Genomic DNA, 24,322 nt, shown 5'->3' with positions numbered 1-24,322 from the left:
CCTACTTTCCAACTTAGAGGAGTCCCAGAAGCCCCTGTGGACTCCTTCCTTCCAGGAAGGAAGGTGGAACCGCCTCAATCTCGGCCCCTCCCTTAGGTGGGCAGTGAGTGATTATGGGTCAGCGAGACATTTGTGGGTCAAGAACAGAGACTTCATTTACCAGAGCAACGTAAGGTCCAGACCTAGAGGAGCCTCTGTTAACCCTCCCTCAGGATTCACCTTCCCCTTGAAAAGATAAAGGATTTTAGCTGCATTTCACCATTTCAAGTAAACTCGAAGACAACTCCCATTTTTATTGGGAAACGAAACTAACACTTTGACATTTTTATTCCTTTGCGTTTATTTGCACACAATAATGGTGCGCCAATTGTGGTCTTGAAATCGCCTGAAGCGGTTCTCCAGAAGCCTGAAAATCAACACATCCAAAGCTGGGAAAACCCCAATTGGAAGAGCACTGAAAAAAAAACTGATTTAAGAAATAATTTGGTTCTGGGCGCCTGGGTGGCTCAGTCGGTTAAGCACACAGCTCTTGATTTCAGTTCAGGTCACGAGCTCATGGTTTGTGAGTTCGATCCCCACACTGGGCTCTGTGCTGGCAGTTTAGAGCCTGCTTGGGATTTTCTCTCACTCCCTCTCTCTCTCATTCCCCCTGCTCAAAAATAAATTTAAAAAAAAAAATTTTTTTAAAAAGCAATAATCTGGTTCATTAAGCCTATCTTTGCAAATATAAAATGCTAAAGGGATGACAATTTGAGCCATCTATTATATTCTCTACATAATTCACTTACTTCAGAGGATCAAAGCCCGCGGAATATGTTTATTGCTTGCACGAGTTACAACCAAGTGAATCGTTCGTGGTTTGGTGAGACTCCGAGGGGAGAGCTACCTCGTTCATACACTGTGGCGGGCACGGCCACTTAACAGGCAGGAAGCCACTTGAGTCACACAACAAGCATGTGATGTGGAGATGTCACCCCACTTCATGGCTGAGGTTCAGAACAGAACTTCCCAGGGCTCTGAAACCAGTGAGTGGAGGCTCCCACGTGGAGCCCAGGGACCCGAAGCTACAGCCGGCGTCCTGAACCGTGGTGGCCTCTACTCCTGCCATTTTGCAAAGATGTCAAAACGGAGTCCAGTGTGCCCTTCTTTTGAAACTCCAAACCAGCGAAGAACCCCCACCTACTTCCTGCAGTCTACTGTAGCAAAGCATAAAATGTGACCTTAGAATCCCAAAATGTTAGCGGGGATTTAAGGAAGCATAAACACCCTAATGTTTACGATTACCCCCTAGCGTGTGCAAAAAATTAGAGCTGGAGACAAGGGAAAAAGGAACGACAAAAAGACTCTATCAACCCCCCGAATTAAAACTAAAAGCATAGGCCTGGCTATACTTTTTCATACTGCGATACAGTAATACATGATTCATTACCTCTGCTCACAGTGGTCCAAGTTTCTGACTCATTTTCATTACTAAGTGCTTTATGTTGGCAGGGTTATGTTCTTCCTTTCCTCGGAGTTGATTTTTTTTCAGAGTTATTTTCTAACTCCCATGTATCTTAATATCGTGGCAATGTTCTCTAGCCTAGAATAACCTTGACTCAAAATGTTAAGTATTTCATCTCCCTATAAGGAATTGCAATCCAACAGAGTTTGGAATCAGCAAAATATTTATAGGACAGTCAGAGAGAGCAAAGAAACCCGTAACTATAGAAAATCACACACAAACGTTTTTTGAAGAAATTAGTGGAGTTCTAATTATAAAACCTGAATGTTTGGGGCCCCTGAGGAGTTTAGTTGGTTGAGCATCTGACTCTTGATTTCAGCTCAGGTCATGATCTCGCGGTTCGTGGGATCGAGCCCCACGTCAGGCTCCGGGCCAACAGCAAAAACAACCAACCTGTGCATTTTAGTTCTTAATGTGATTTGCATCTGTTTGACCTTCAGCTGTGATTGGCTTGGTTGCTGGGGTACTGGTGTTGCTGCTTCCGGAGACCAAAGGGAAGGCTTTGCCTGAGACTATAGATGAAGCCGAGAACATGCAGAGGTAAGGAAGGAGCTGAAATTCCTCTGTGCGTGCGTGTCTGGGCCAGTTCTGAGGCCAGGTGGAAAAAAAAGAGGAGGTTGAATTTGTAGCTCATGCCGTACGTTGAGATCGAGTCACACAAAATCAAAGACTGAAGAGTAAAAACAAAACAAAGCAAAGCAAAACAAAACAAAACACAAAGAAACAGTAAAATAATGAACACACGCTAGGAGATACCCTGATACTTTCAGAATGGGGAAGGTCTCTGTAAGTAGGGCAAAAAATCCAGATCCCTTTGAAAAGAAGATCAGTAAGTGTGCCTTTCTGAATAAAGAATTCTGCATTGAAAAACCAACATCATCTAAAAAATAATAATAACAAATGTGGAGAAAATATTTACTCCTCGACAAGGGGCTGGTTTTCCCACTATATAAAGGGCTCTGACAAATCCATTAGAGGAACCACCCAAAAGGAAAAAAAAAAAATGGGCTAAGGACTTGAATAGGTAGTTCAGGGAAAAGAAAAGAAAAACAGCTCTTAAAGGTATGAAAATATGCTCAGATCTCCCATAGTAAGACAGGTATAAAGGAACACCACACTACTCACAGCTGAGGTTGTCGAAGATTAAACTGCTCGTTAACGTATCATGTTGGGAAGGACCGTGGGGAAAAGGCACCCTGTGTTGTCAGTGGGAGTAGAAACCTGAACTCTCTGTGATGGCAATAGTATCAAGAATGTGCATTTCTTTTTACCCGGAAATTTCCACCCTTCTAGGAGCATATATGTACAAGATTAGGGGGGCACAGGATTACTACTTAAGACCGTGTTTTATGTAAGAAAAGATTGGAAACAGCCTAAATGCCCACTGATTATATAAATTATGGTAGGTCATTCGATAAAATACTCTGCAGCCATTAAAAAGAATGAGGCAGGGGCACCTGGATGGCTCAGTCGTTTAGGTGTCTGACTTCGGCTCAGGTCATGAACTCACAGCTCGTGAGTTCAAGCCCCGCGTCGGGCTCTGTGCGGACACCTTGGAGCCTGGAGCCTGCTTCGGATTCTGTGTCTCCCTCTCTCTCCGTTCCACCCCCGCTGGAGCTCTGCTTCTCTCTCTCTCTCTCTCTCTCTCTCTCTCAAAAATAAATAAAGATTAAAAAATTTTTAAAAAAATAAAAAAATAAAAATAAAAAGAATGAGGCAGCTTTACATGCACTGGTAAGGAAAGTTCTCTCAGATATATTATTAATTTTAAAAAGGGAAATATAGAAAGTAAATATTCTACCATTTCTGTAAAAAGAATGAACAAATAGGGGCACCCAGGTGGCTCAGTCGGTTAAGTGTCCGACGTCGGCTCAGGTCATGATCTCACGGTTCATGAGTTCGAGTCCCACGTCGGGCTCTGTGCTGACAGCTCAGCACCCGGAACCTGCTTCGGATTCTGTGTCTCCCTCTCTCTCTGCCTCTCCCCCTCTCATGCTCTGTCTCTCTCTCTTTCAAAAATAAATACACATTTTAAAAAAAGAATGAATAAATACATATCCGTGTTAAATATCTATATACATATACATATATATGTGTATTTACCGTATCTCTGAAAGAATATGGAAAAGCTGTAACATTGGCCATCTGTGGAATTGGTGGGCGGAGAACGTAGGTGGGAGAGATGTTCTTTTTTTTTTTTTAAGTTTTTATGTACCCATTCTGAGAGAGAGAGAGAGAGAGAGTGAGCAGAGGGTAGGAACAGAGAGGGGAGAGAGAGAATCCCAAGCAGGCTCCACACGGTCAACACAGCCTGACACGGGGCTCGAACTCACGAACCACGAGATCATGACCCGAGCTGAAACCAAGAATTGAGCACTTAACCAACTGAGCCACCCAGGAGCCCCGCGAGGGATTTTCAACGCATACCTTTTTGTACTTTCTGAATTTTGAACCACATGAACCTATTCAAAAAGTAAACTTAAGAAAACCTAATAAAGAGGGGCGCCTGGGTGGCTCCGTTGGTTAAGCATCTGACTCTTGATTTTGGCTCAGGTCACGATCTCACGGTTCGTGAGTTCAAGCCCCACATCGGGTTCTGTGCCGACAGCACGGAGCCTACTTGGGCTTCTGCCTCCCTCTCTCTCTCTCTGCCCCTCCCCTACTCGCTCTCTATCTCTCTCAAGAAAAATAAATAAACTTAAAAAAAAACAAACAAGAAAATCTAATAAAGATAAACATAGGACACACTCCCCACAGGTTTGTTTATGCAGTGTGCTTAGATGTTCTTACGCGTTTTATTTGTAGTACAGTTTTGGCCCGCTGATGCCGAGAACTGAACAGAATTTTATCCATTCTCCACGATGTTCCTTTTTAACACGTTCAGTACTTATGCAGATGTTGCTGCAGAAGAAATCACCGTGGTCGGAGGCTATCCCCCGAGCTTGAAGGCCAGCATTAGAAGAGGCCTTTGAATTCAGCAGAGGTCACACACTGGCAGCCAACAGGACACTAGGGTCTCGAGTGCTTTGCTTGGCCCACGTGGGTATTTTTTAAGTGGGAAATTCCACATAAAGTGGATTCCCAGGATCTGTTCCAGAAAACAAATTCAGAGGATTTGGTAACACGGAGCAGGCATTTCCTCTTGTCGATGATTCGTCGGAGCTGAGAGACAGCTCGGCATTTTGAAGGGCACGCCCGCTGGCGTAGGCCGCGGTGCCACCAGGCCCGACTGTCTTGTGCCCGCTACATTTGTATGTTCTGCCTGGTACATGCAGACATTTGAGTCGAGGTCCCTGATCTAGACCAACTGTCCCCTCTCTACCCCCGTCTCAGTGAAGCTTCCCATGCACACGACTGTCTCCTTGAAGACAGATCGTACCCCATTGACTGCCACAGCCCTAGAGCTTAGCACAGTACCTGGCACACACACAGAGCGGGTGCCCGCCAAATAGCTGTGGGACCCATGCTGAGTTCCTTCTAGAGCATCTCCGACTGTGGTTTCTCCAGGCTCTCCCAGCCAGCTCCAGAGGTGGGAAGGATATGTGGTGGGGGAGGACAGGGGCTGTGGAGTCTGATAGGCGAGGTCTTGACATTTCCTACCGTGTGGCCTTAACTCTTCTAAGCCTCAGTGTCTCCATCTGTAAATGGGGACAACAGTTTCTACTCATTGGATTTTTGTGACGAGATACATGCATGTAAAGAGGCTGGCCCTTTGTGGATGCCCAATAACCACCGATATCGTTCACAGAAGTTTCCATGGCTCTTCTATAAAATAGGTAAATATGTACCTAGATCACTGACTGGGGATCAAATTTTAAAATATATTCGGAACGGTGTTGAGACAGGGAAGTTCAGCCCAGGGACGTACACATCCACATCCCCTCGAAGGAGGCTTTCGTTTTCGTCAGGCCGGTTCGTCAGGCTAAAGGGGGATCGCGGAGATCATTCCTGCTGTTGCTTTACACGCCTTCTCTTCACGTGACCCACAAATACGTCTCCGAAGGTTTGCGCTTTTCTGCTTTCTCTATTACGTCCTCCGGCTCACCTTTCGAAGAAGGAAGGCAGACCTGTGTGAGGCTTGAGGGCTGCACAAGGGAGTGAGGACGTGGACGCCGAGGCAGGGCCGGGCAAAGGGCCCCCCGTGGGGAAAGACAAGCAGGGGCCGCCCACAGGAAGCGTAGATGGCCGGGAGTAGGGGCACCCCACGCTGGCCCTGGGGGGCAGGCAGGCTGCCTCCGTCAGGAGAGCCGACCCAGGTCCGGTGTCCCAGACACTGCGGGAGAGGCGCACGAACAGGGTAGGGCGGGACTCCCTCCACCCCCATCGAGTCACTGGGCTCCCGAGGGCCCTGAGCCCATCCTGGTTACAAAGACGGCCCTAGGGATTTCCTAATATACACCTTATTTCATCCCTGACACTTGTTTCCTTTCCTGTAAAATTGGGTAACAGTGGCTAACGTTTACTCAGAGCTTTTAGCTAGTGCTTTCCAAGCCCTTCCCGTGTGTTGCCTCATTTAATCGTGGCACCAACCCTATGGAACAGGTATTATCATTATTATTATTAGCCCCATTGGACAACTGAAAAAAATGAAGGCAAGACAGATGGAAGGATTCGTCCATGAGGCCAGTAAGTGACAGAGCCAGGCTAGTCCTGGCACCCAGGTCCCAGACGGCCGGGCTCACAAGCGGAAGAATGCAGTGAGGGTCCAGAGCGGGCCGGGGCTCCTCACCAGTCAGTCGGCATAGCGGTGCCGCTGCTGCTGCTGTACCTGCTGCTGTTGCCGTGGTCGCTGTTGTTGCTGTTGTTGTTGCCATGGTTACTATCGTGGCTGCGGTTGCTGCTGCTGTTGCCGTTGTCACTACTGTTGCTGTTGTCGTTGCTATGGTTACTGTTGTCGCTCTTGTTGCTGTGGTTACTATTGCTGCCGCTACGGTTGCTGTTCTCGTTACTATTGTTGCTGCTGCGGTTCCTATCGTTGTTGTTAGTATTGTTGCTGCTGCCGTTGCTGCTGTGGTTCCTGTTGTTGCCACTGTTACTGTCATCCCTGCTGTTGTTGCTGTTCTTGCCATCGTTACTGTCGCTGCTGCCGTGGTTACTCTTGCTGCTGTTGTTGCTGTTGTTTATATTGCTGATGCTGAGGTTCTCATTGTTACTATAGTTGCTGCTGTGGTTCCTGTTGTTGCCACTGTTATTATTGACGCTGCTGTCATGGCTGCTGTTGTTGCCATTGTTGCTCCAGTTGCTACGGTTGCTGCCGTGGTTACTCCAGCTACTGCAGAGGTTCCTGCGGTTACTATTGTTGTCGCTGTGGTTCCCATTGTTGCTGTCGCTACTATTGTTGCTGCTGTGGCTCCTATTATTGTTGCTGTTCCTACTGTTGCCGTTGCCGCCATTGTCACTATTATTGCTGCCGTTGTTGCCGCTGTTGTTCCTGTCGTTGCCACGGCTGCTACTGATGCTGCTGTCACGGCTGCTGTTGTTGCTGCTGTGCTTCCTGTTGTTGCTGTTGTTGCTATTATTGCTGCTGTGGCTCCTATTGCTACCGTGGTGGTTCCTATTGCTGCTGTTGCTATTGTTACTGCTGTTGCTTTTGCTGTTGCTGTTGTTCCTGTTGTTGCCGTTGTCACTATTGTCACTGCTGTTGTTGCCACTGTTGCTAGTGTTGCTGTTGTTGTTGCTGGTGTTCCCGCTCCTGATGGAACTGTTGTTTCTGTTGTTGCTGCCGCTGCTTTTGCCATTACTGTTGTTGGCACAGAGACCCCGGGAGTGCAGCCGACTTCCTTGGGCCCCAACGCCTGGGGTCTGAGAGAACTCCAGCACTGCCAGGGGATTCGGGTGAGCTTCTGCTACCCTCCCTGTCTCAGACTGGCCCAGAAGCTGAGGCAAGACTAGGCATCCCCAAACAGGGCAAATTCCGCAAGGAGCTGGGGGACCCAGGGGTCGCCCCACTGCAGATTTCAGCCTTACTATCAAAGGGCATGTCTGGGAGCAGCAGAACGAAGAAACCAGCATCTCTACAATGAGTGTCAGCAACATCCTGGTATTCATGAAGATAAGATGACTGAGAAAATGTGCAATTCGAACAAATTTCTAGTTGATTTTTCACTTGTGCAACTGTTGAAAAATAAATGAGCTTTGGTAAAAAGTTTCTAAAATTGTATTTGCAAGAAATGATAGCTGTCTAGATTTTGCAATAATCATTTTTTACCAATATAAGATTAAATAAGTCACCACCCACATCCTCCATTACATAGAAAAGTGAACACCTAAAATAAGGAACATAGGCCAGTCCCAGAAGAGCATTTTTGGAACCACCCCACCACATTAGTTGTTCACCAAGCCCCGTCAATTTTCTTTTCAGGAATCACCACTCAGAACACACTGCAAAACTAATCCTGGACAAAACTTACATCAATTTTTTGTCCCATTCATTTACTACCCACTTTATTTTGGTTTATAGCTTCCTTATTATTTCTTTATCTCCTCTCCATTTTCTTTATTACTGCAGACCAAGAAAAAATAAAGAAAAGGTGATTTACCTCCAAGTCAAGAAAGTAGACAATCCGCTAAACTAAGAAGAGAGACCACTCTTGCTATGGCCTTGCTCTGATGATACAAGTCCAGACCAGAGATTTCTCCATCCACCACAAAGCCCATATAACTCAACCTTACCTCCTTTTGAACCCTACGAACCTAAATCTATAGCCAAATAGAGTGTGTTGTCCTACTTATTAAAATCTACCCAGGGGACTAAATCCTACCAAGCCCCACCAGCTCACTCCATTCCCAGCATTCCCAAGACAATGCTATTGGTGTGCTAGGAATTGTCTTTATCTTTATTTTATTTTATTCTTTTCTCCACAATGATATCAAACCAAAACACATAGGAGAATCGTGGGCCAGGGAAACAGAACAGAGAAGATCTGGAAAACTAAGTAGAGCAGAGAGCCTGTTTTCTTAAAGAAAAGATACATGTAAAGTAATATCAAGTTGTCCAGAATGTATGCCAAGAAATTTAAATTGGCCTTTCAAGTGACATGGGTGACAAAATTTTAAAATACATTATTATCTGGGTTAGATTTTTAAAGGAAACTAAAATAAAGAATCAGAAATACAACATGAGTAATCAGTAAGTCTTCTCCATTTAGACGAGTTGAATACAAATGTGTGCTTTCCACAAAAAAATCTGGAGAAGAGTTTGATAGGGAGCAGTGTTGAATTTGGCCTACTAAACCGATGTGGTAATGTCTCACCCTGATAAAAATTTCTCTAAATTTGTGGTTTAAAAAAATTATATTAATATTTTACCATGGTAATATAGTAAATTAATATTTAGAAGCTAAATACTTCAAGACCTATAATGAAAACAAAAGTTCCTTGCCCCATTCCACCTCTACCAATGCCTCCAGAATAATTTTCAACTATTTCAGCTGTTTCTTTCTCTTGTGATTTATATTTATATATCTAAATAACCTGCTTTATATTGATATCTCTTGCCTTTTTAACTTTAAATATTACATTACTGGGGTGCCTGGGTAGCTCAGTCAGTTAAGCATCTGACTTCTGCTCAGGTCATGATCTCGTGGTTCATGAGTTTGAGCCCTGCATTGGGCTCTGTGCTAACAGCTCAGAGCCTGGAGTCTGCTTCGGATTCTGTGTCTCCCTTTCTCTCTCTGCCCCTCCCCTGCTCTCTCTTGCTCTCTCACTCTCTCAAAAATAAAATAAAAACAAAAAAAAATTTTAAATAAATATTATATTACCTATTGACTTTCTGGTATAAAATATGAAGATTTAGCTCTCTTCATCTCTGTCCTCAATCCAACACACAGTTTTTCTCTTCAAACTCTGTGTTATCACATTTTTATTCAATAAATAGTTAACATTTGCATAATTTGGGCTGTGTAGCTATTACCAACAGCTGAGCCACATAGGGTACTATGATCACTCTTCCACTCTTTTCACAGCATTTTGTTCCTGTTGAGCCTTGGTTTTTGTTGCTGTTTTCTATATATTCACCATTAATTTCCTCCCCCCCCCCCAACTCTTTGATAAAACTATAAATATCTCATTGCTTTCAAACACAGCTCCTTTTTCCAGAGAGCCTTCCCACCTGGAGCCTGCAGTTCTCCTGGTCCAGTGAGCCTGGGTGCCATTGAGCCCTACTGCACAGCTGTTGCCCTGGGCTCTCCTTTCCCCACCTCCTGAGCATGTCCAGTGCCTCTGTTTTGTGTACCTCTGTCTGCTAGATCCAAAGTCTTCCTCATCTTTGGTTTTCTCTCTCATTTTGAAGAAGCACATCTCCCAGTATTGTCCTGAGAAAGAGCACACACGTGTCCTTCTAAATTCTCCTCTGTCACATCAAGAGTTGACACTAACACATGACATGTTCCTGGCCCTGTGCCACCTGGCTTCTTATAAGCCTCTCCCAATGGGCAGCATTGGCCAGATAGGAAGATAAGAGCAAGAGAGAAGCCATTTTCCCCTGTACCATGAAGGAATCTTGGGCAGCTGCAGTAAGAGCTGCTGGCGACCTCAACCAAAGGAATGAGGCTCCTGGTCACTTCTCGATGGCACAGGTGCAGTTTTAATGGCAACAGCAGCAGCAGCAGCAGCAGAAGTGCCTCACTGACTTCCAGCAAGAACAGGATCTCAGGCCCCAGCCAGAAGCAATCACTGTTTGCTGGTCTTATGTCAACACCCTTTTCTCTCTCTAGCATACCTTTCTCCCGTTTGTTCAACAATTTTGTAAACGAGTGCCTGTATTAAATTCCTTCTCTTTGAAATACCTGCAGCGGTTTCTGTTTTGCTGATTAAACACAAATTAATATTCTACTTGGGACCATGAGTAGACCACACCCAGGATATAGATGCCCAGATAGGAAAATCTGCAATTTGTTAAATGATATGTTTGGGATCAAATGCATTGATGGCACTGTTGTCAGAAAAAAGTGGGATACGGATAGTATCTACTTACGACAGTTGCAAAACAGTTCCTTAAACTTAAGCTGCAACTACCTGAAATGAAGTACTATTTAAAACAAGACCTTGGGAGGTCAAGGGACTGTTGAATCTGATCACTGCAGTGGAAGCTATAACCACAGAATTTCTGGAGTAGAGTTGATTGATTCTGACTCCACTGGAGAAATTACAAAAAGAAAATAAGAACCTTAGGCTTTCAAATATCAAGTAGAGGCATTGTCAGAGAAATTGGGAGCTCCTTATAATGGCCCTAAAAGACATTCTTGAGTTTTGTAGAGGCAAGGCTGGTACCACGGACAAGCAAACTCAAAATTTGAGCCTGTGGGTTAAGAGTTACATCCTAGATTGAATTCACAGCCTAGCCATGCCTCTTAAGTATAAATTACAGAATGGGTGGGAAAGAGTTGACTCCTGAGAAATAAGATGGAAACTAGAACCACTTATAGTTATAGTTATAGATTCAAATGAATCTGAATATCTGTAACCCCCAGAACCTCTGAACCTCCTTGGCCAAAAGAAGCATCTCCTTTCTCCCTTTTTGGAAGACGAAAACAAAAACAACATACTTTCCCTTGCTTGAAGACTTTTCATGACCTCATCTTACCTTAAAAGGGGTTGATAGGACTCCTAAGACAACACCCCCTACTTCCTCATGTTGTACCCAGATATGCCTAGAGGAGATTACAGCATGTCTCAAGGGGAAAAGTAAGAAATGTTTCTGGGAAAGAGCTTACACATGAAAAGAATTTCAAGATTTTGTAACATATCAGCAGAAATCTAGGGATTAATTTAGGAATGAATTGTAATGATGCTAGGCCCAAGAAGATGAAACAGTGTTGGATCAGGTCCAATTTGTGGAGACGGGTGCTCTAATCCAAAATTCCAGATATAATGTGCCAGCTGAAAAACTTGGTGTTCTTTCCAGTAGTTTGTAGACCAGAAACATTAGAGAAGATACAAAGGAGTTTTTCCATAATTTGAAATAAGGAGGGCTACTTAGGCAAAAATAAAATCTAAGAGATATAAAATGAAAGATTAATCAATGTGACTATGCAAAACAAGACTAAACTAGTTAAGGCTAGCTGTGTAATACACATACACACACATGCACATGCACATGTGTACACACACACACACACACGCACACACACCAAAAAAAATTTCACTACATGAGTGACAGATCTGGGGAAATATTTGCAATGTATATAAAATTTCCAAAGGGCTAATATCCAAAAGAAATAAAAAGCTACTAAAAATTGATAAGAGGGGGACCTGAGTGGCTTAGTCAGTTAAGCATCTGAGTCTTGATCTCAACTCAGGTCTTGATCTTAGGGTTGTGAGTTCAAGCTCCACGTTGGGCTCCACACTGGATGTGAAGCCTACTTTTTAAAAGTCCAATATGGAAAAGACAGTAAAGGAGAAAAAATAATGGTCTAAGAATACAAATAGTTATTCACAGAAGTAACATTAAAATGGTTAATTATGGCACAAAAACAGACACTCAGATCAACAGAATAGAATAGAGAACCCAGAAATGGACAAACGTATGGCCAACGAATCTTTGACAAAGCAGGAAAGACTATCCAATGGAATAAAGACAGTCTCTTCAGAAAATGGTGCTGGGAAAACTGGACAGCGACATGCAGAAGAGTGAACCTGAACCACTTCCTTAAACATTACACAAAAATAGACTCAAAATGGATGAAAGACCTAGATGTAAGACAGGAAGCCATCAAAATCCTCGAGGAGAAATCAGGCAAAAACCTCTTTGATCTTGGCCGCAGCAACTTCTTATTCAACACGTCTCCAGAGGTAAAGGAAACAAAAATAAAAGTGAACTATTGGGACCTCATCAAAATAAAAACCTTCTGCACAGAGAAGGAAACAATCAGCAAAACTAAAAGGCAACTGATGGAATGGGAGAAGATATTTGCAAATGGCATATCAGATAAAGGGGTAGTATCCAAAATGTATAAAGAACTTATCAAACTCAACATCCAAAAAACAAATAATCCAGTGAAGAAGTGGGCAAAAACCATGAATAGACACTTCTCCAAATAAGACATCCAGATCGCCAACTGACACATGAAAAATGCTCTATATCACTCATCATCAGGGAAATACAAATCAAAACCACAATAAGATACCACCTCATGCCTGTCAGAATGGCAACATTAACAACTCAGGCAACAACAGATGTTGGCGAGGATGCGGAGAAAGAGGATCTCTTTTGCATTGTTGGCGGGAATGCAAACGGGTGCAGCCACTCTGGAAAACAGTATGGAGGTTCCTCAAAAACTAAAAATAGAGCTACCCTATGACCCAGCAATTGCACTACTAGGTATTTATCCACGGGATACAGGTGTGCTATTTCAAAGGGGCACATGCACCCCAATGTTTATAGCAGAACTATCAACAATAGCCAAAGTATGGAAAGAGCCCAAATGTCCATCAATGGATGAATGGATAAAGAAGATGTGGTATATATATATATATATATATATATATATATACACACACACACACACAATGGAGTATTACTTGGTAATCAAAAAGAATGAAATCTTGCCATTTACAACTACATGGATGGAACTAGAGGATATTATGCTAAGTGAAATTAGTCAGAGAAAGACAAATATCATATGACTTCACTCCTATGAGGACTTTAAGACACAGAACAGATGAACACAAGGGAAGGGAAGCAAAAATAATATAAAAACAAGGAGGGGGACAAAACATAAGAGACTCTTAAATATGGAGGACAGAGGGTTACTGGAGGGGTTGTGGGAGGGGGATGGGCTACTGGGTAAATTATTGTTGCACTATATGCTAACTAACTTGGATGTAAATTTTAAAATATATAAATAAATAATAAAAATAAAAATAACTAAATAAAATGGTTAAATCATGAAGAGGAAATGTGCAACCTCATTGTTTTGTTTTGTTTCGCTGAGAGAGAGAGTGAGCAGAGGAGGAACAGAGAGAGTGGGAGAGAGAATATCTCAAGCAGGCTCCGCACTGTCAGAGCAGAGCCTGATGTGGGGCTTGAACTCATGAATCATGAGATCATGACCTGAGCTGAAATGAAGAGTTGGATGCTTAACCAGCTGAGCCACCCAGGCGCCCCAGCCTCATTGTTAATCAGGGAAATACAAGTAACAATAAAATATTCTGCACTCTGAGAAATCAATAAAATTAATAAAAATTAATAAAGTTGATATCCAGTGTGGATGTGGGTGTGAAGAAACATACATTGTTGGCTGGAGTATTGATTGGTATATTCTGTAGGAAGGCAATTTGGAAGTGTCCTTAAATATCAGAAATGTGTCACAATTTCACCCCTAGCTGTTTTTGAGACACACAAATGTAAACACAGAAGCATCTCGGAGAGACTTGTTTCATCATTTCTTAATGCTGGTGAAAATTGGAAATAACCAGTCTTCAAATATGAGGAATGCTTACATAAACTAGGGTATATCTACTCATCAGTTAAAAAGGAGTGACAAAAATTTATAGCTGCTCCATAGAAAGATGCCCACAACAAAGGACAAAGGTGAGTTTTGGAATAATAATGTAGGAATAATGGGATGTACACCTGACTAAAGATCGAGGAGGAGGAAGTCCGGGACTGGGCAGTGCACAAGGAGATTCTAGATTTTTCAGTAATGCTTGCATTTTTATGTTTTCTATGCATGTGCATGGCATATATTCATGCTATTTTTTAAAATAAATGATTAACTCTGGCAAACGGCTTGGCACTTTCTTAAAAAGTTAAGTATGCAATTACCATATGACTCAGCATTGTACTTCTGGCATTTATCCCAGAGGGAGGAAAATATATGTCCACGCAAAATCTTACAATTGTTCATGGCAGCTTTAGATGTAACAGCCAAAAGTCTGGAAATAACCAAAATGTTCCTCAAGGAGTGAATGGTTAAATAAGCAGTGGTATATCCATGCCAAGGAATACTACTCAGCAAGAAAAAGGAACAAATTAATGCTACACGACTTGAATGGATCTCAAGGGTATCATGCAGAGTTATAAAAGTCAAATCTCACAAGGTCATTCATGAAAGGAAAAATATCTGTACAGATGGAAGATAGATTAGTGGTTGATTACAGTAGTGGTTACATAAATCTACATGTTATAAAATGTCGGAGAACTATACTCACATATTGTACCAATGCCATAGTTTTTTTTTTAATGTTTTTATTTATTTTTGAGACAGAGAGAGACAGAGCACAAGCAGGGGAGGGGCAGAGAGAGAGACACACACAGAATCCGAAGCAGGCTCCAGGCTCCGAGCTGTCAGCACAGAGCCCGACGCGGGGCTCGAACTCACAGGCTGTGAGATCATGACCTGAGCTGAAGTCGGACGCCCAACCAACTGAGCCACCCAGGCGCCACACCAATGCCATGGTTTTAATATCATACTATAATTATGTAAAATGTAACGATGGGGAGAAACTAGTGAATCGGACCCAGGGCTTTTCTGTACTACGTTTTGTGAATCTATAGCTGTTTCAACATAAAGTTTTAAAAATAAATCTTTAAAATCACAGTATTTTTTTTATCTTATACTTTGCAATTTATTTATTTTTTTATTTTTACATATTATTTTTTGGTGTCAGGGGTAGAATTTAATGATTCACCACTCACCTATAATACCCAGTGCTCATCACAGCAGGTGCCCTCCTTAATCCCCATCACTCATTTAGCCCACCCCCACCCTCCTCCCTCCATCAGCCCTCAGTTTGTTCTCAATAGTTAAGATTCTTTTATGGTTTGCCTCCCTCTCTGTTTTTACCTTATTTGATTTTTTCTTCCCTTCCCCTATGTTCATCTGTTTTGCATCTTAAATTCCACATATGAGTGAAATCATATGGTATTTGTGTCTTTCTCTGACTGACTATTTCGCTTAACACAATACCTTCCAGCTCTATCCATGTCTTTGCAAATGGCAAGATTTCATTCTTTTTGATGGCTGAGTAATATTCCTGTGTGTGTGTGTGTCTGTGTGCGCCACATCTTCTTTATCCATTCATCAGTCCATGAACATTTAGGCTCTTTCCATAATTTGGCTATTACTGATAGTGCTGCTATAAACATTGGGGTGTGTGTGCTCCCTTGAATCAGTATTTTTGTATCCTTTGGATAAAAACCTAGTAGTGCAATTGCTGGGTCATAAGGTAGCTCTATGTTTAGCGTTTTGAGTTTTCCTGTTTTCCAGAGTGGCTGTACTCGTTTGCCTTCCCACCAACAGTGTAAGATGGTTCCCCTTTCTCCACATCCTCACCAACATCTGTTCTTTCCTCAGTTGTTAATTTTAGCCGCTCTGACAGGAGGCAAGGAAAACAAAAGCAAACATGAACTATTGGGACCTCATCAAGATAAAAAGCTTCTGCACAGTGAAGGAAACAACCAACAAAACTAAAGGGCAACCAATGAAGTGGGAGAAGATATTTGCAAATGACATATCAGATAAAGGCTTAGTATCCAAAATCTATAAAGAACTTATCAAAGTCAACACCCCAAAAATAAATAATCCAGTGAAGAAATGGGCAGAAGACATGAACAGACATACCGTCAAAAAAATTACAATATTTAAAAAAATGAAATGTCATGGGGGCTCAGAAGATGCCGTTTCTCTAAAGCAATGTTTCTTAAAGTTATGAATCAAGGTGCTTTTGGAATCTGAAGAAAATCATGACTCCTCTGTCCAGAAAAACACAAACCCCAAATCTGCATACACTTCTCCAGGTTTACTGACCTCTCATTCAGTTAAAAACTCTTGTGATAGACACAAGGCTCAGCAAACTATGGCCCATAGGCCAAATCCAACCTGCTGCCTGTTTTTTAAGCAGAGTTTCATTGACACAAAAGCACGTCCATCCATTTCTATACTGTCTATGGCTGCTTCATAACCACTGCAGCAGAGTGAATAGTTGCTATATTCTCTGGCCCGTGAATCTTAACACATTTACTACCTGGCCCTTTATGCAGAAAGTCTGCCAACCTCTGGGTAGAACTCCACCTCTGGGAGCCGGAAAGAACACTGAAGTAAAAAATTAATAATAAGAGCACAGAGAAGGCAAGACTATTAACACTCCAAACTTTGCACGTCTTTTTCTGTGTGCCTGGAATTAAACACCATTTTCTGTAGGCAGGTAAGCATTCAGGTAGTCAGATAAAAAGGTGGCAATTAAAAAAGAAGAACGGGGGTGCCTGGGTGGCTCAGTCGGTTAAGCGTCCGACTTGGGCTCAGGTCATGATGCCCCATGGGTTCGAGCCCCACGTCGGGCTCTGTGCTGACAGCTCAGACCCTGGAGCCTGCTTCGGGTTCTGTGACTCCCTCTCTCTCTCTGCCCTCCCCCCACTCTGTTTCTCTCTCTCTCAAAAATAAATAAACATTAAAATTTTGTTTTACAAAAGGAAAGAACAGCTCACATTTATGGAGCACCTTTGTGCGTGGGCTGTGCTCAGCGCTCTTGGGGATGAGGCCTCTTGTGTGGATTCCTCCCTACGACCCTGAGGTGGGCAGGGCTGCCCCCTCCCAGGACCAGTGACCTCAGGGTGTGTTGAGAGCGAGGTGACCCCAGCAGGCCCCCATACTCAAGAAAAGAAATGGGGTGTCCATGCAGGCTGAGAGGCTTGTGAATGGAGGACTGGCAGACCACTCTATCCATATTGTTTAAGACATGCTTAGTAGAATCTCCATCACTTAATATCCCATTTATTTAAAAAAAAATTAACTTAAAAAGAATGTACTTATATCTTTTCATGAAGAGTGAAGATCTTTTCTTTAAACACACGTCTCCTGATAGGACTCCTCCAATGCTCCTTGTTGCACAGACCACATTTGTAATGCATTGTTTATAATTTGCAATTCTCATTTCTTTAAAGTTGAGCCTGTACTCAAAACACTTGGAAACAGTCTGAATCCAAAGTCCCAGATTCTTACCATACTCTCTCTTTTATATTTGACTCACCCGCATTTAGACGTTTTTGGTGACTCATTTTTATCGAATATCAAGAAGGCATTGGTTTACTTTAATCACATTATAATAAAAACATAATTCATTTCTTATACCCCTATTTCATCAGGTTACATAATGTCATCAAGTTAGGTCATTGCAACACCAAGTTCAATGCGAAAAAAGAGATGTAGAGAGGAACGTAACTGACTCTTGGTCAGCTTGTGACTCAACTGGTAGATGCAGATGGGTGAACGTTCTAGAATGTGCCACCTGGCCAGAGCTGAGGGTTCGTCAGCTGGTTGTACAGAGGGAAACGTGTCAGTCGGGGTTCTGCAGAGAAACAGAACTAATAGGATGTGTGTATGCAGGATAAACCAAAGAGATCATGTATTTTATATACGTACATAAAAGGAAATATGGGCTCACAGCATTATGGAGTCTGAGAAGTCCCACATCTGCCGTCTGCAAACAAGAGGCCCGGAAAAGCCAGTGTCATTCATTCAGTCCAAGTCTGGAGGCCCGAGAACCAGGGGAGCTGAGGATGTCACTCCCAGTGCAAGGATGGCAGGAAGGGAATGGTCCTCCCTTCCTCCACTTTTTGTTCCATTCGGGGCCTTGACGGATTGGGGAGGGGGCGGTCTACCGAGTTCACTGCTCCACATGCTAATGTCACCCACAAACACCCTCGAGGACACACTCAGAAATCACGTTGAATCTGGGCCGCCCAGGGCCCAATCAGTGCGACACAAAATTAACCATCATCACGGAGGGGAGATCCTGTGAGCTCGTTCAGCAGAGGCTGGTTTCAAGCTTCTCCTAAGCCCAATGCTAACATTTCAAACAAAACATAGAATTTTCTTTATTTTTCTCATGCAAGCCTCCATGAGTAGGACAATGTGTATAATAACCAGCCCGAGCAAACGTCAAGAATAAAACTCTTTTCCCTTTTCCTTGTTTGGTCAATCTTAGCATACCATCTATGATTAACAAGGACTCTGAAAATGTGAGCCTCAGTGACCCCCATTAAGTCCTGGAATCAAAAGTGACTTGGCAAAGACTTCTTCCTGGCAACTACTCTACTCTGTGTCATCAGACAAATGAGTCTTGGACTCAAGTTCACATTCAGACATCGCAAGCAACAATTCCTTCAAGGCAGGAAGATGTGGAACAGGGCATCAACGTAGGATGTGAGTGTGAGATGTGGTTGTGTGACACCCCCGTGCCCTCACTCCGTGTCCGCCCTGCCTGGCCTAGAATATAACAAATCCTACACCACGAACGCTTCTCCTCAAGTGTGGAGCACACGGGATGCAGCTTCTATCAGGACGAGTCCTGGCAAAACTGAGGTCCCACCTTCCAGGTCCTCTGGTGCCCTCGCCTCTTCTTCTCCCCTCGCCCAGCCCCACTGCCTCATCCAGGGTCCCTTGAAGCCAGACAGTCTCCCCTCCAGCCCCTCATCTGAAGAAACAGGCTCTATGACCCAGAATCTTAGGACTCTGGCACTGAACCATGTGTGAGGGCAGAGGACCTTGGTCCTGGAAACCAGTCCGGCTGCACTCTGGTCACTACTGGTCTCCATCCCTGTCCCTGGGCCTTCAAGTCCGTAAGTGCTTGTGTTCCCAGAGGCTCCAAAAGAGCACGGCTCCCACCACCAGGCACCAGCTAGGGCTCCCACGTCAGTGGCTCTAGCCCAGAAGTCTCTTCCAGCTCTAGACATCGCCACTTACCCATCCAGAGGGTTTCTTGTAGACAGCGATTCTCCCTGAGATTTTACTGCCGGTACTGAAATGGTATTATCTTTAGATCTGGAAAAGAAGAATTCTGGAAAAGCCCGTATTTGTATCTTGCATGTACATTTCCTAAGCCCTCTCTCACCCCCGGGACTACTTGGGGAATGTCACCACGTATCTACCCAAAAAGCAGATGTTCAGTGACTATTTCCGTGTCAGGCAGAACTACTAAGGTCAGGCCACCAGGAAGAGGAAAGCCCGGTCCCTGAGCCCCTGGAGCTCACGACCTAGCGGGGGCCACAGATGGGTCACAGCAAGCCACCATGAGGTGCTGTCACTAGGCCTGGGCTGTGTGTGCAAAGACTCCCAGACCGCTAACCACAGAGCCAAGCGGGGGGACCTGCCCCACTCAGTCAGTGCTGGCTCTGGAGTAAATAATGCCAGCATCTCGCTAGGCATCAGGACAAGGTGAAAAAGACGGATGTGGGTTTTGTTGTCAGGGGGCGACAGAGGAGGCAAGGGCAGTCCAGTGTGGAAAGTGAGCCTGGGAACAAACAGGAAGGAAGCAGCTGGCCTCGCAGTCACTGCTTCCTGCTCACTGGGTGGGGACAAGTTTCCCTGACACTTAGCCACAGTCCTAGCTAATTGTAGAATCCGTTGTAATTAATTAATGGCCTGGCTCCCCGGATTTGCCAGACGGAGGAGGGAGGGTGTCCTCTGAGGAGATAGTAGCAGGTTTGGAAGGTACTGTGTGGTTGCGGTACTGCACATGCAGGAGGGGAAAGTCTGGAAGAGCAGGAGGGTGTACGGACCCTTGACCTTGTCGGAGGAGGGCTAGGAAGAGAGGGACAGGCAGCAGGAGGTCAGGCGCAGCCCAGGGCTGAGCCTCAAAGGGCATGAGAAGGGGGTGGCTGACAGGGGTTCAGGGAGGGAACCAACAAAGAGGTTGATGCAACGTGGGGCCAGAGGTTAAGCGAGGAACCTGAGTGAGTATAGCAAGAAGAACTGTCCCGTAACAGTCTAACAGAAAACAAGCAAACTGGAAGCTCATTAAATCCTCAGCAGTGACATTCCACACAGGGACAAACACCCGGGGACAGCTCTGTCAGTCCCGAGACCACCGGTGACTTCGAGCGCGATACAGTAAGTTTTGTACACAAAATAACCCGAATTCATACAAACAGCTTTGAGTACATTCGAAGTACTTTCAGAAGGGGGAAAAAAAAAAGATTTCAGAAATGGTTTCACCCAAAATGGTTAAGAGAAATAGATGGTTAATATTATATTTTGTAATATTTATTTTCAAGAGAAGCTTGAAACCTGGGTGGCTCAGTCAGTTAAGCGTCCGACTTCGGCTCAGGTCATGATCTCACAGTTCACAGTTCACGGCTCATGATCTCACAGTTCACGGGTTTGAGCCCCTCATCAGGTTCCGTGCTGACAGCTCGGAGCCTGGAGCCTGCTTCTGATTCTGTTGTCTCCCCCTCTCTCTCTGCCCCTCCCCCGTTCGTGCTGTGTCTCTGTCTCTCTCTCAAAAAGGCAGAGCACCAGCGGGGGAGGGGCAGAGAGCGAAAGAGAGGGACAGAGGATCTGAAGCAGGCTCTGTGCTGACAGCAGAGAGCCCAACGTGGGGCTCGAACTCACGAACCGTTGAGATCATGACCTGAACTGAAATCAACAGTCGGACGCTTACCTGACTGAGCCACCCGGGCGCCCCTGTGATGACTGTATTTTATAAAATATATTTGTTAGGTGATATGTGATGCACACAAGAGCAGAGATGCATTGCGTGAGTTGTCCCTAAGCCTTCCTTCCTTAATTATTCCCTGGTCCACCTCTATCCCACCAAAAGTAACAACTCTTCCAGGTTTGTTTTGTGTGTGAGATGATTTTTCTTGTTTTCAAATTGAAGTATAAGTGACAAACAATATCCAATTCGTTTCAGGAGTACGTAACAATGTTTCAATATTTTTATACATTATCAAATAAGTTTGTGTACTACACAAAGTTATTTCAGTATTACGGACTGTTGTTTCCTATGCTGTACATTATAGCCCATGACATTTATTTTATAACCGGACGTTTGTACCTTTTAATCTCCTTCACCAATTTTGCCCTCCGGCAACCCCTCCCCACTCTGGTAACCAACATTTTGTTTTCTGTGTCTGTGAGTCCGTTTCTATTTTGTTTCATTCGTTTGTTTTGGTTTTCAGATTCCACATTGAAGTGTAATCATTTGTCTTTCTCTCTCTGATTGATTTCACTTCCCATAATGCCCCCTGGGTCCACTCATGTTGTCACAAATGGCAGGGTTTCCTTGTTTTTTTGTGTGTGTGGCTGAGTAATATTCCAGTGTGTGTGCGTGTGTGTGTGTGTGTGTGTGTGTGTGTGTGTGTGTGTACCACAGCTTCTGTGTCCACTCACCCAGCAATAGATGCAGGGAACACAGTGGTGCACATATCTCTTTGAATCAGTGTTTTCATTTTCTTCAGGTAAATATCCACAAGTGGAATCACCGGGTGGTATGGCAGGTCTAGTTTTAATTGTTAAAGGAAACCTCCACACTATTTTGCATAGTGGCTGCACCAGTTTATGCCCCCACCAACAGTGCATGCAGCTTCCCTTTTGTCCACAACTATTCTGGATTTTGTCTATCTCATTTCCTGGCTTTTACGTTTAACACACACACACACACACACACACACACACACACACACAGAGTCACGTATGTCTGTGCGCACCTCTACCTTGTTTTCATTTCTGTCTTATATTTATAGTTTCTGTTCTTATGTTTATCTCCATCTTTCTCACTTGGGTTCGTTCTGTGGTTCCCTTGCTAATTCTCTATTTCAAATGGCTCAAAGCCAACGTCTTCCCTGTGTATCAAGTATTTGTGCTCAGAAAAATAGAACACACAAAAGAATACGATTTCATTTTTAGTTCAGTGTCTCTATCATTTGCAAAGTTTATCTTTCCATCACAATTCATCACTTGGAGTCTTAACCCCCTAAAGCACTATTTCTCAGGTTACACGCTTCATGGCGTATTCGTAATTGCACTTATACATAATGGTGAGTCTTTCTTGACCATGTTTGGTCCAGTAACTGTGGCAAGTAGTTACCATTCCATGTTGTTAAAGAAAAAATGTACTTTTCTAACCAGGATAAAATATGATTTCATTACCAATCCAGCCAGGTAGTAGCCAAGGAAAGATGTTGCAAGTTCCTGTTCTAAAAAGCAAATAAACAGTGGTAACTTAGTGTTTATCTGGAAAAAAGAAACACATGGGTATATTTGAGGTTTCTTTGGTTATTGAAGATTCAAGCTCTTTTGATGAGCTAGGAAACAATGTTAAATCATTTGACCCAATACTCTTTAAAAATTCAAAAGCAATCAGATTAAATGGACGATTTGTTTTTTTATTCTTTCACACCGGATGATGACAGTAAAAAATCTGGTAATAATTACTTGAAGATGTGACTTAGAATAATATCTTATTTCTCTGACACCCTTCGAAAACCCAAACGTTCTAGTATTTAGAATGGAAAGGAAGTATGGGGCACATATGTTGCAATCTCACCAGCCAGTGAGATTAAACAAGAGGGTAAGAATGTTTCTCCCCAACCTCAGACACTGTTAAAAAAAAACAAGCATTAGCCAACGAAGTTTTAAAGGGCCAGCTTTGATGAACGAAACTAATAAATATTGTGACAGCTGACTGTGGGGGTGAAAGCCCCACGAAGATAAACATCCCTTAACTATTTGATGTCTTGCAGGGTTCCCTGTGGGTGGAGACTTAGCTGTCATCCAGATGGGATCTCTGGTACAGCAGCTACAAGAGGGAAGTAGAAGAAATGCCCTGGGAGAAACATCAGTGCTGCCTAACTCTGGGGACTTCGGGAAGTCTGGCAACACCAGACTTCGTGGCCCCCTCTAGAGATCAGTCTAAATGAACACAACCTACCTTTGGCTATCATGCAGTCCAAGGTTTGAGCCTTCGCTCTCCTTGGAGAAGGATATTGTAACAAAACATCTGGAAGGACATCAGTGGTCATTTGCTATTTATTTAGCTCCTGGGAAGCCTCGAAGAAACACAGCAGGGCCTGCTAAGGATGTGTGTTGGGGATTCTGGTAATACCAGGAGTGGCTAATTGGGATTTGCTGTGAATAATTTAAGAGCTTCTGGGTTGGGGCCTGCTACTTTCGATGTTGCCTGTAGGAATTTTTGAAGAGCATCTCCCAATCACAATTGACGAGAAAGAAAAAATTTAAATCTACAGGCTAAAAGCAGTAATAGACGTCGTATGGACATTCACAGTAGTGTTTATTCGACCAGCACTTATTAAGTGTCTACTGTGTGCATGCTCTACACTGGGCATGGAGATTCCACATGGAATGGGAGATGTTATTCTTAGGCCGTGGGTTCTTGTAGGAGAAGAGACAACATTAAACAGGGAGTTATGGTTCCAGGTTGGCATGGTGACTGAACACACTCATCCAGCTCAGTGACTTGTAGAGAGAATGTGCTTGGCCAACGGCAGCCCGGAAGGAGGAGCGAGCGTCACAGGGAGGCCTGATCTAGTCTGGGAGCCAAGGGGGACTTCCATGGTGATCTGAGGGTGACCGAGAAGTGCCCTGACGGGAGTCAAAGGTGCGGGAGGCAACCTAACTCCATCCCTCACTTGGGACTGTTTTGCCATATGTGGGGAAAAGTCGCTGAGTGTGGTGTATTTCCTGGACACATTTTTGTTTTAAATTGTGGTAAGACACACAAAACGCTTACGGTCTTCGCCATTTGTAAGTTCAAAGGCATCGAGTACGTTCCCAGTGCTGTGTCACCACCACGGCCCTCCGTCTGCAGAACACTTTACATCTTCCCAAACTCAAACTCGGTACCCACCAAACTCTAACTCCCTGTTTTCCTTCCCCCCCCCCCGTCCCCGGCTCCCACTCTTCTACTTCCCATCTCTGTAAAGTTGACCACCCTGGCACCTCGTGTAAGTGGAATCAAAGCGTATTTGTCTTTTTGTGCCTGGTTTATTTTACTTGGCATAATGCCCTCAGGTTCATCCATATTGTAGCAGGCGTCAGAAGGTCTTTGCTTTTTAAGGCTGAATAATATTCCGTGGCA

At 43.9% G+C, this 24,322-nt stretch overlaps 1 protein-coding gene across 1 annotated transcript in view; it reads left to right on the top strand.

Moving 5' to 3' along the window:
- SLC22A2 (solute carrier family 22 member 2) overlaps positions 1-8,089 on the top strand; it is a 28,941-nt gene extending 20,852 nt beyond the window's left edge. Inside the window, exons 10-11 of the mRNA XM_042985364.1 lie at positions 1,945-2,044; positions 8,013-8,089. Of these exons, the coding sequence (XP_042841298.1) occupies positions 1,945-2,044; positions 8,013-8,079 (167 nt within the window). The 3' untranslated portion in view covers positions 8,080-8,089. The remainder of the gene's footprint in view (positions 1-1,944; positions 2,045-8,012) is intronic.
- The last annotated feature ends 16,233 nt before the right edge of the window (positions 8,090-24,322 follow it).

This window comes from Panthera tigris, chromosome B2 (genome assembly GCF_018350195.1).
Source record: "Panthera tigris isolate Pti1 chromosome B2, P.tigris_Pti1_mat1.1, whole genome shotgun sequence".
Taxonomy (NCBI): domain Eukaryota; kingdom Metazoa; phylum Chordata; class Mammalia; order Carnivora; family Felidae; genus Panthera; species Panthera tigris.
This window is presented reverse-complemented; position numbering and strand designations above follow the sequence as displayed.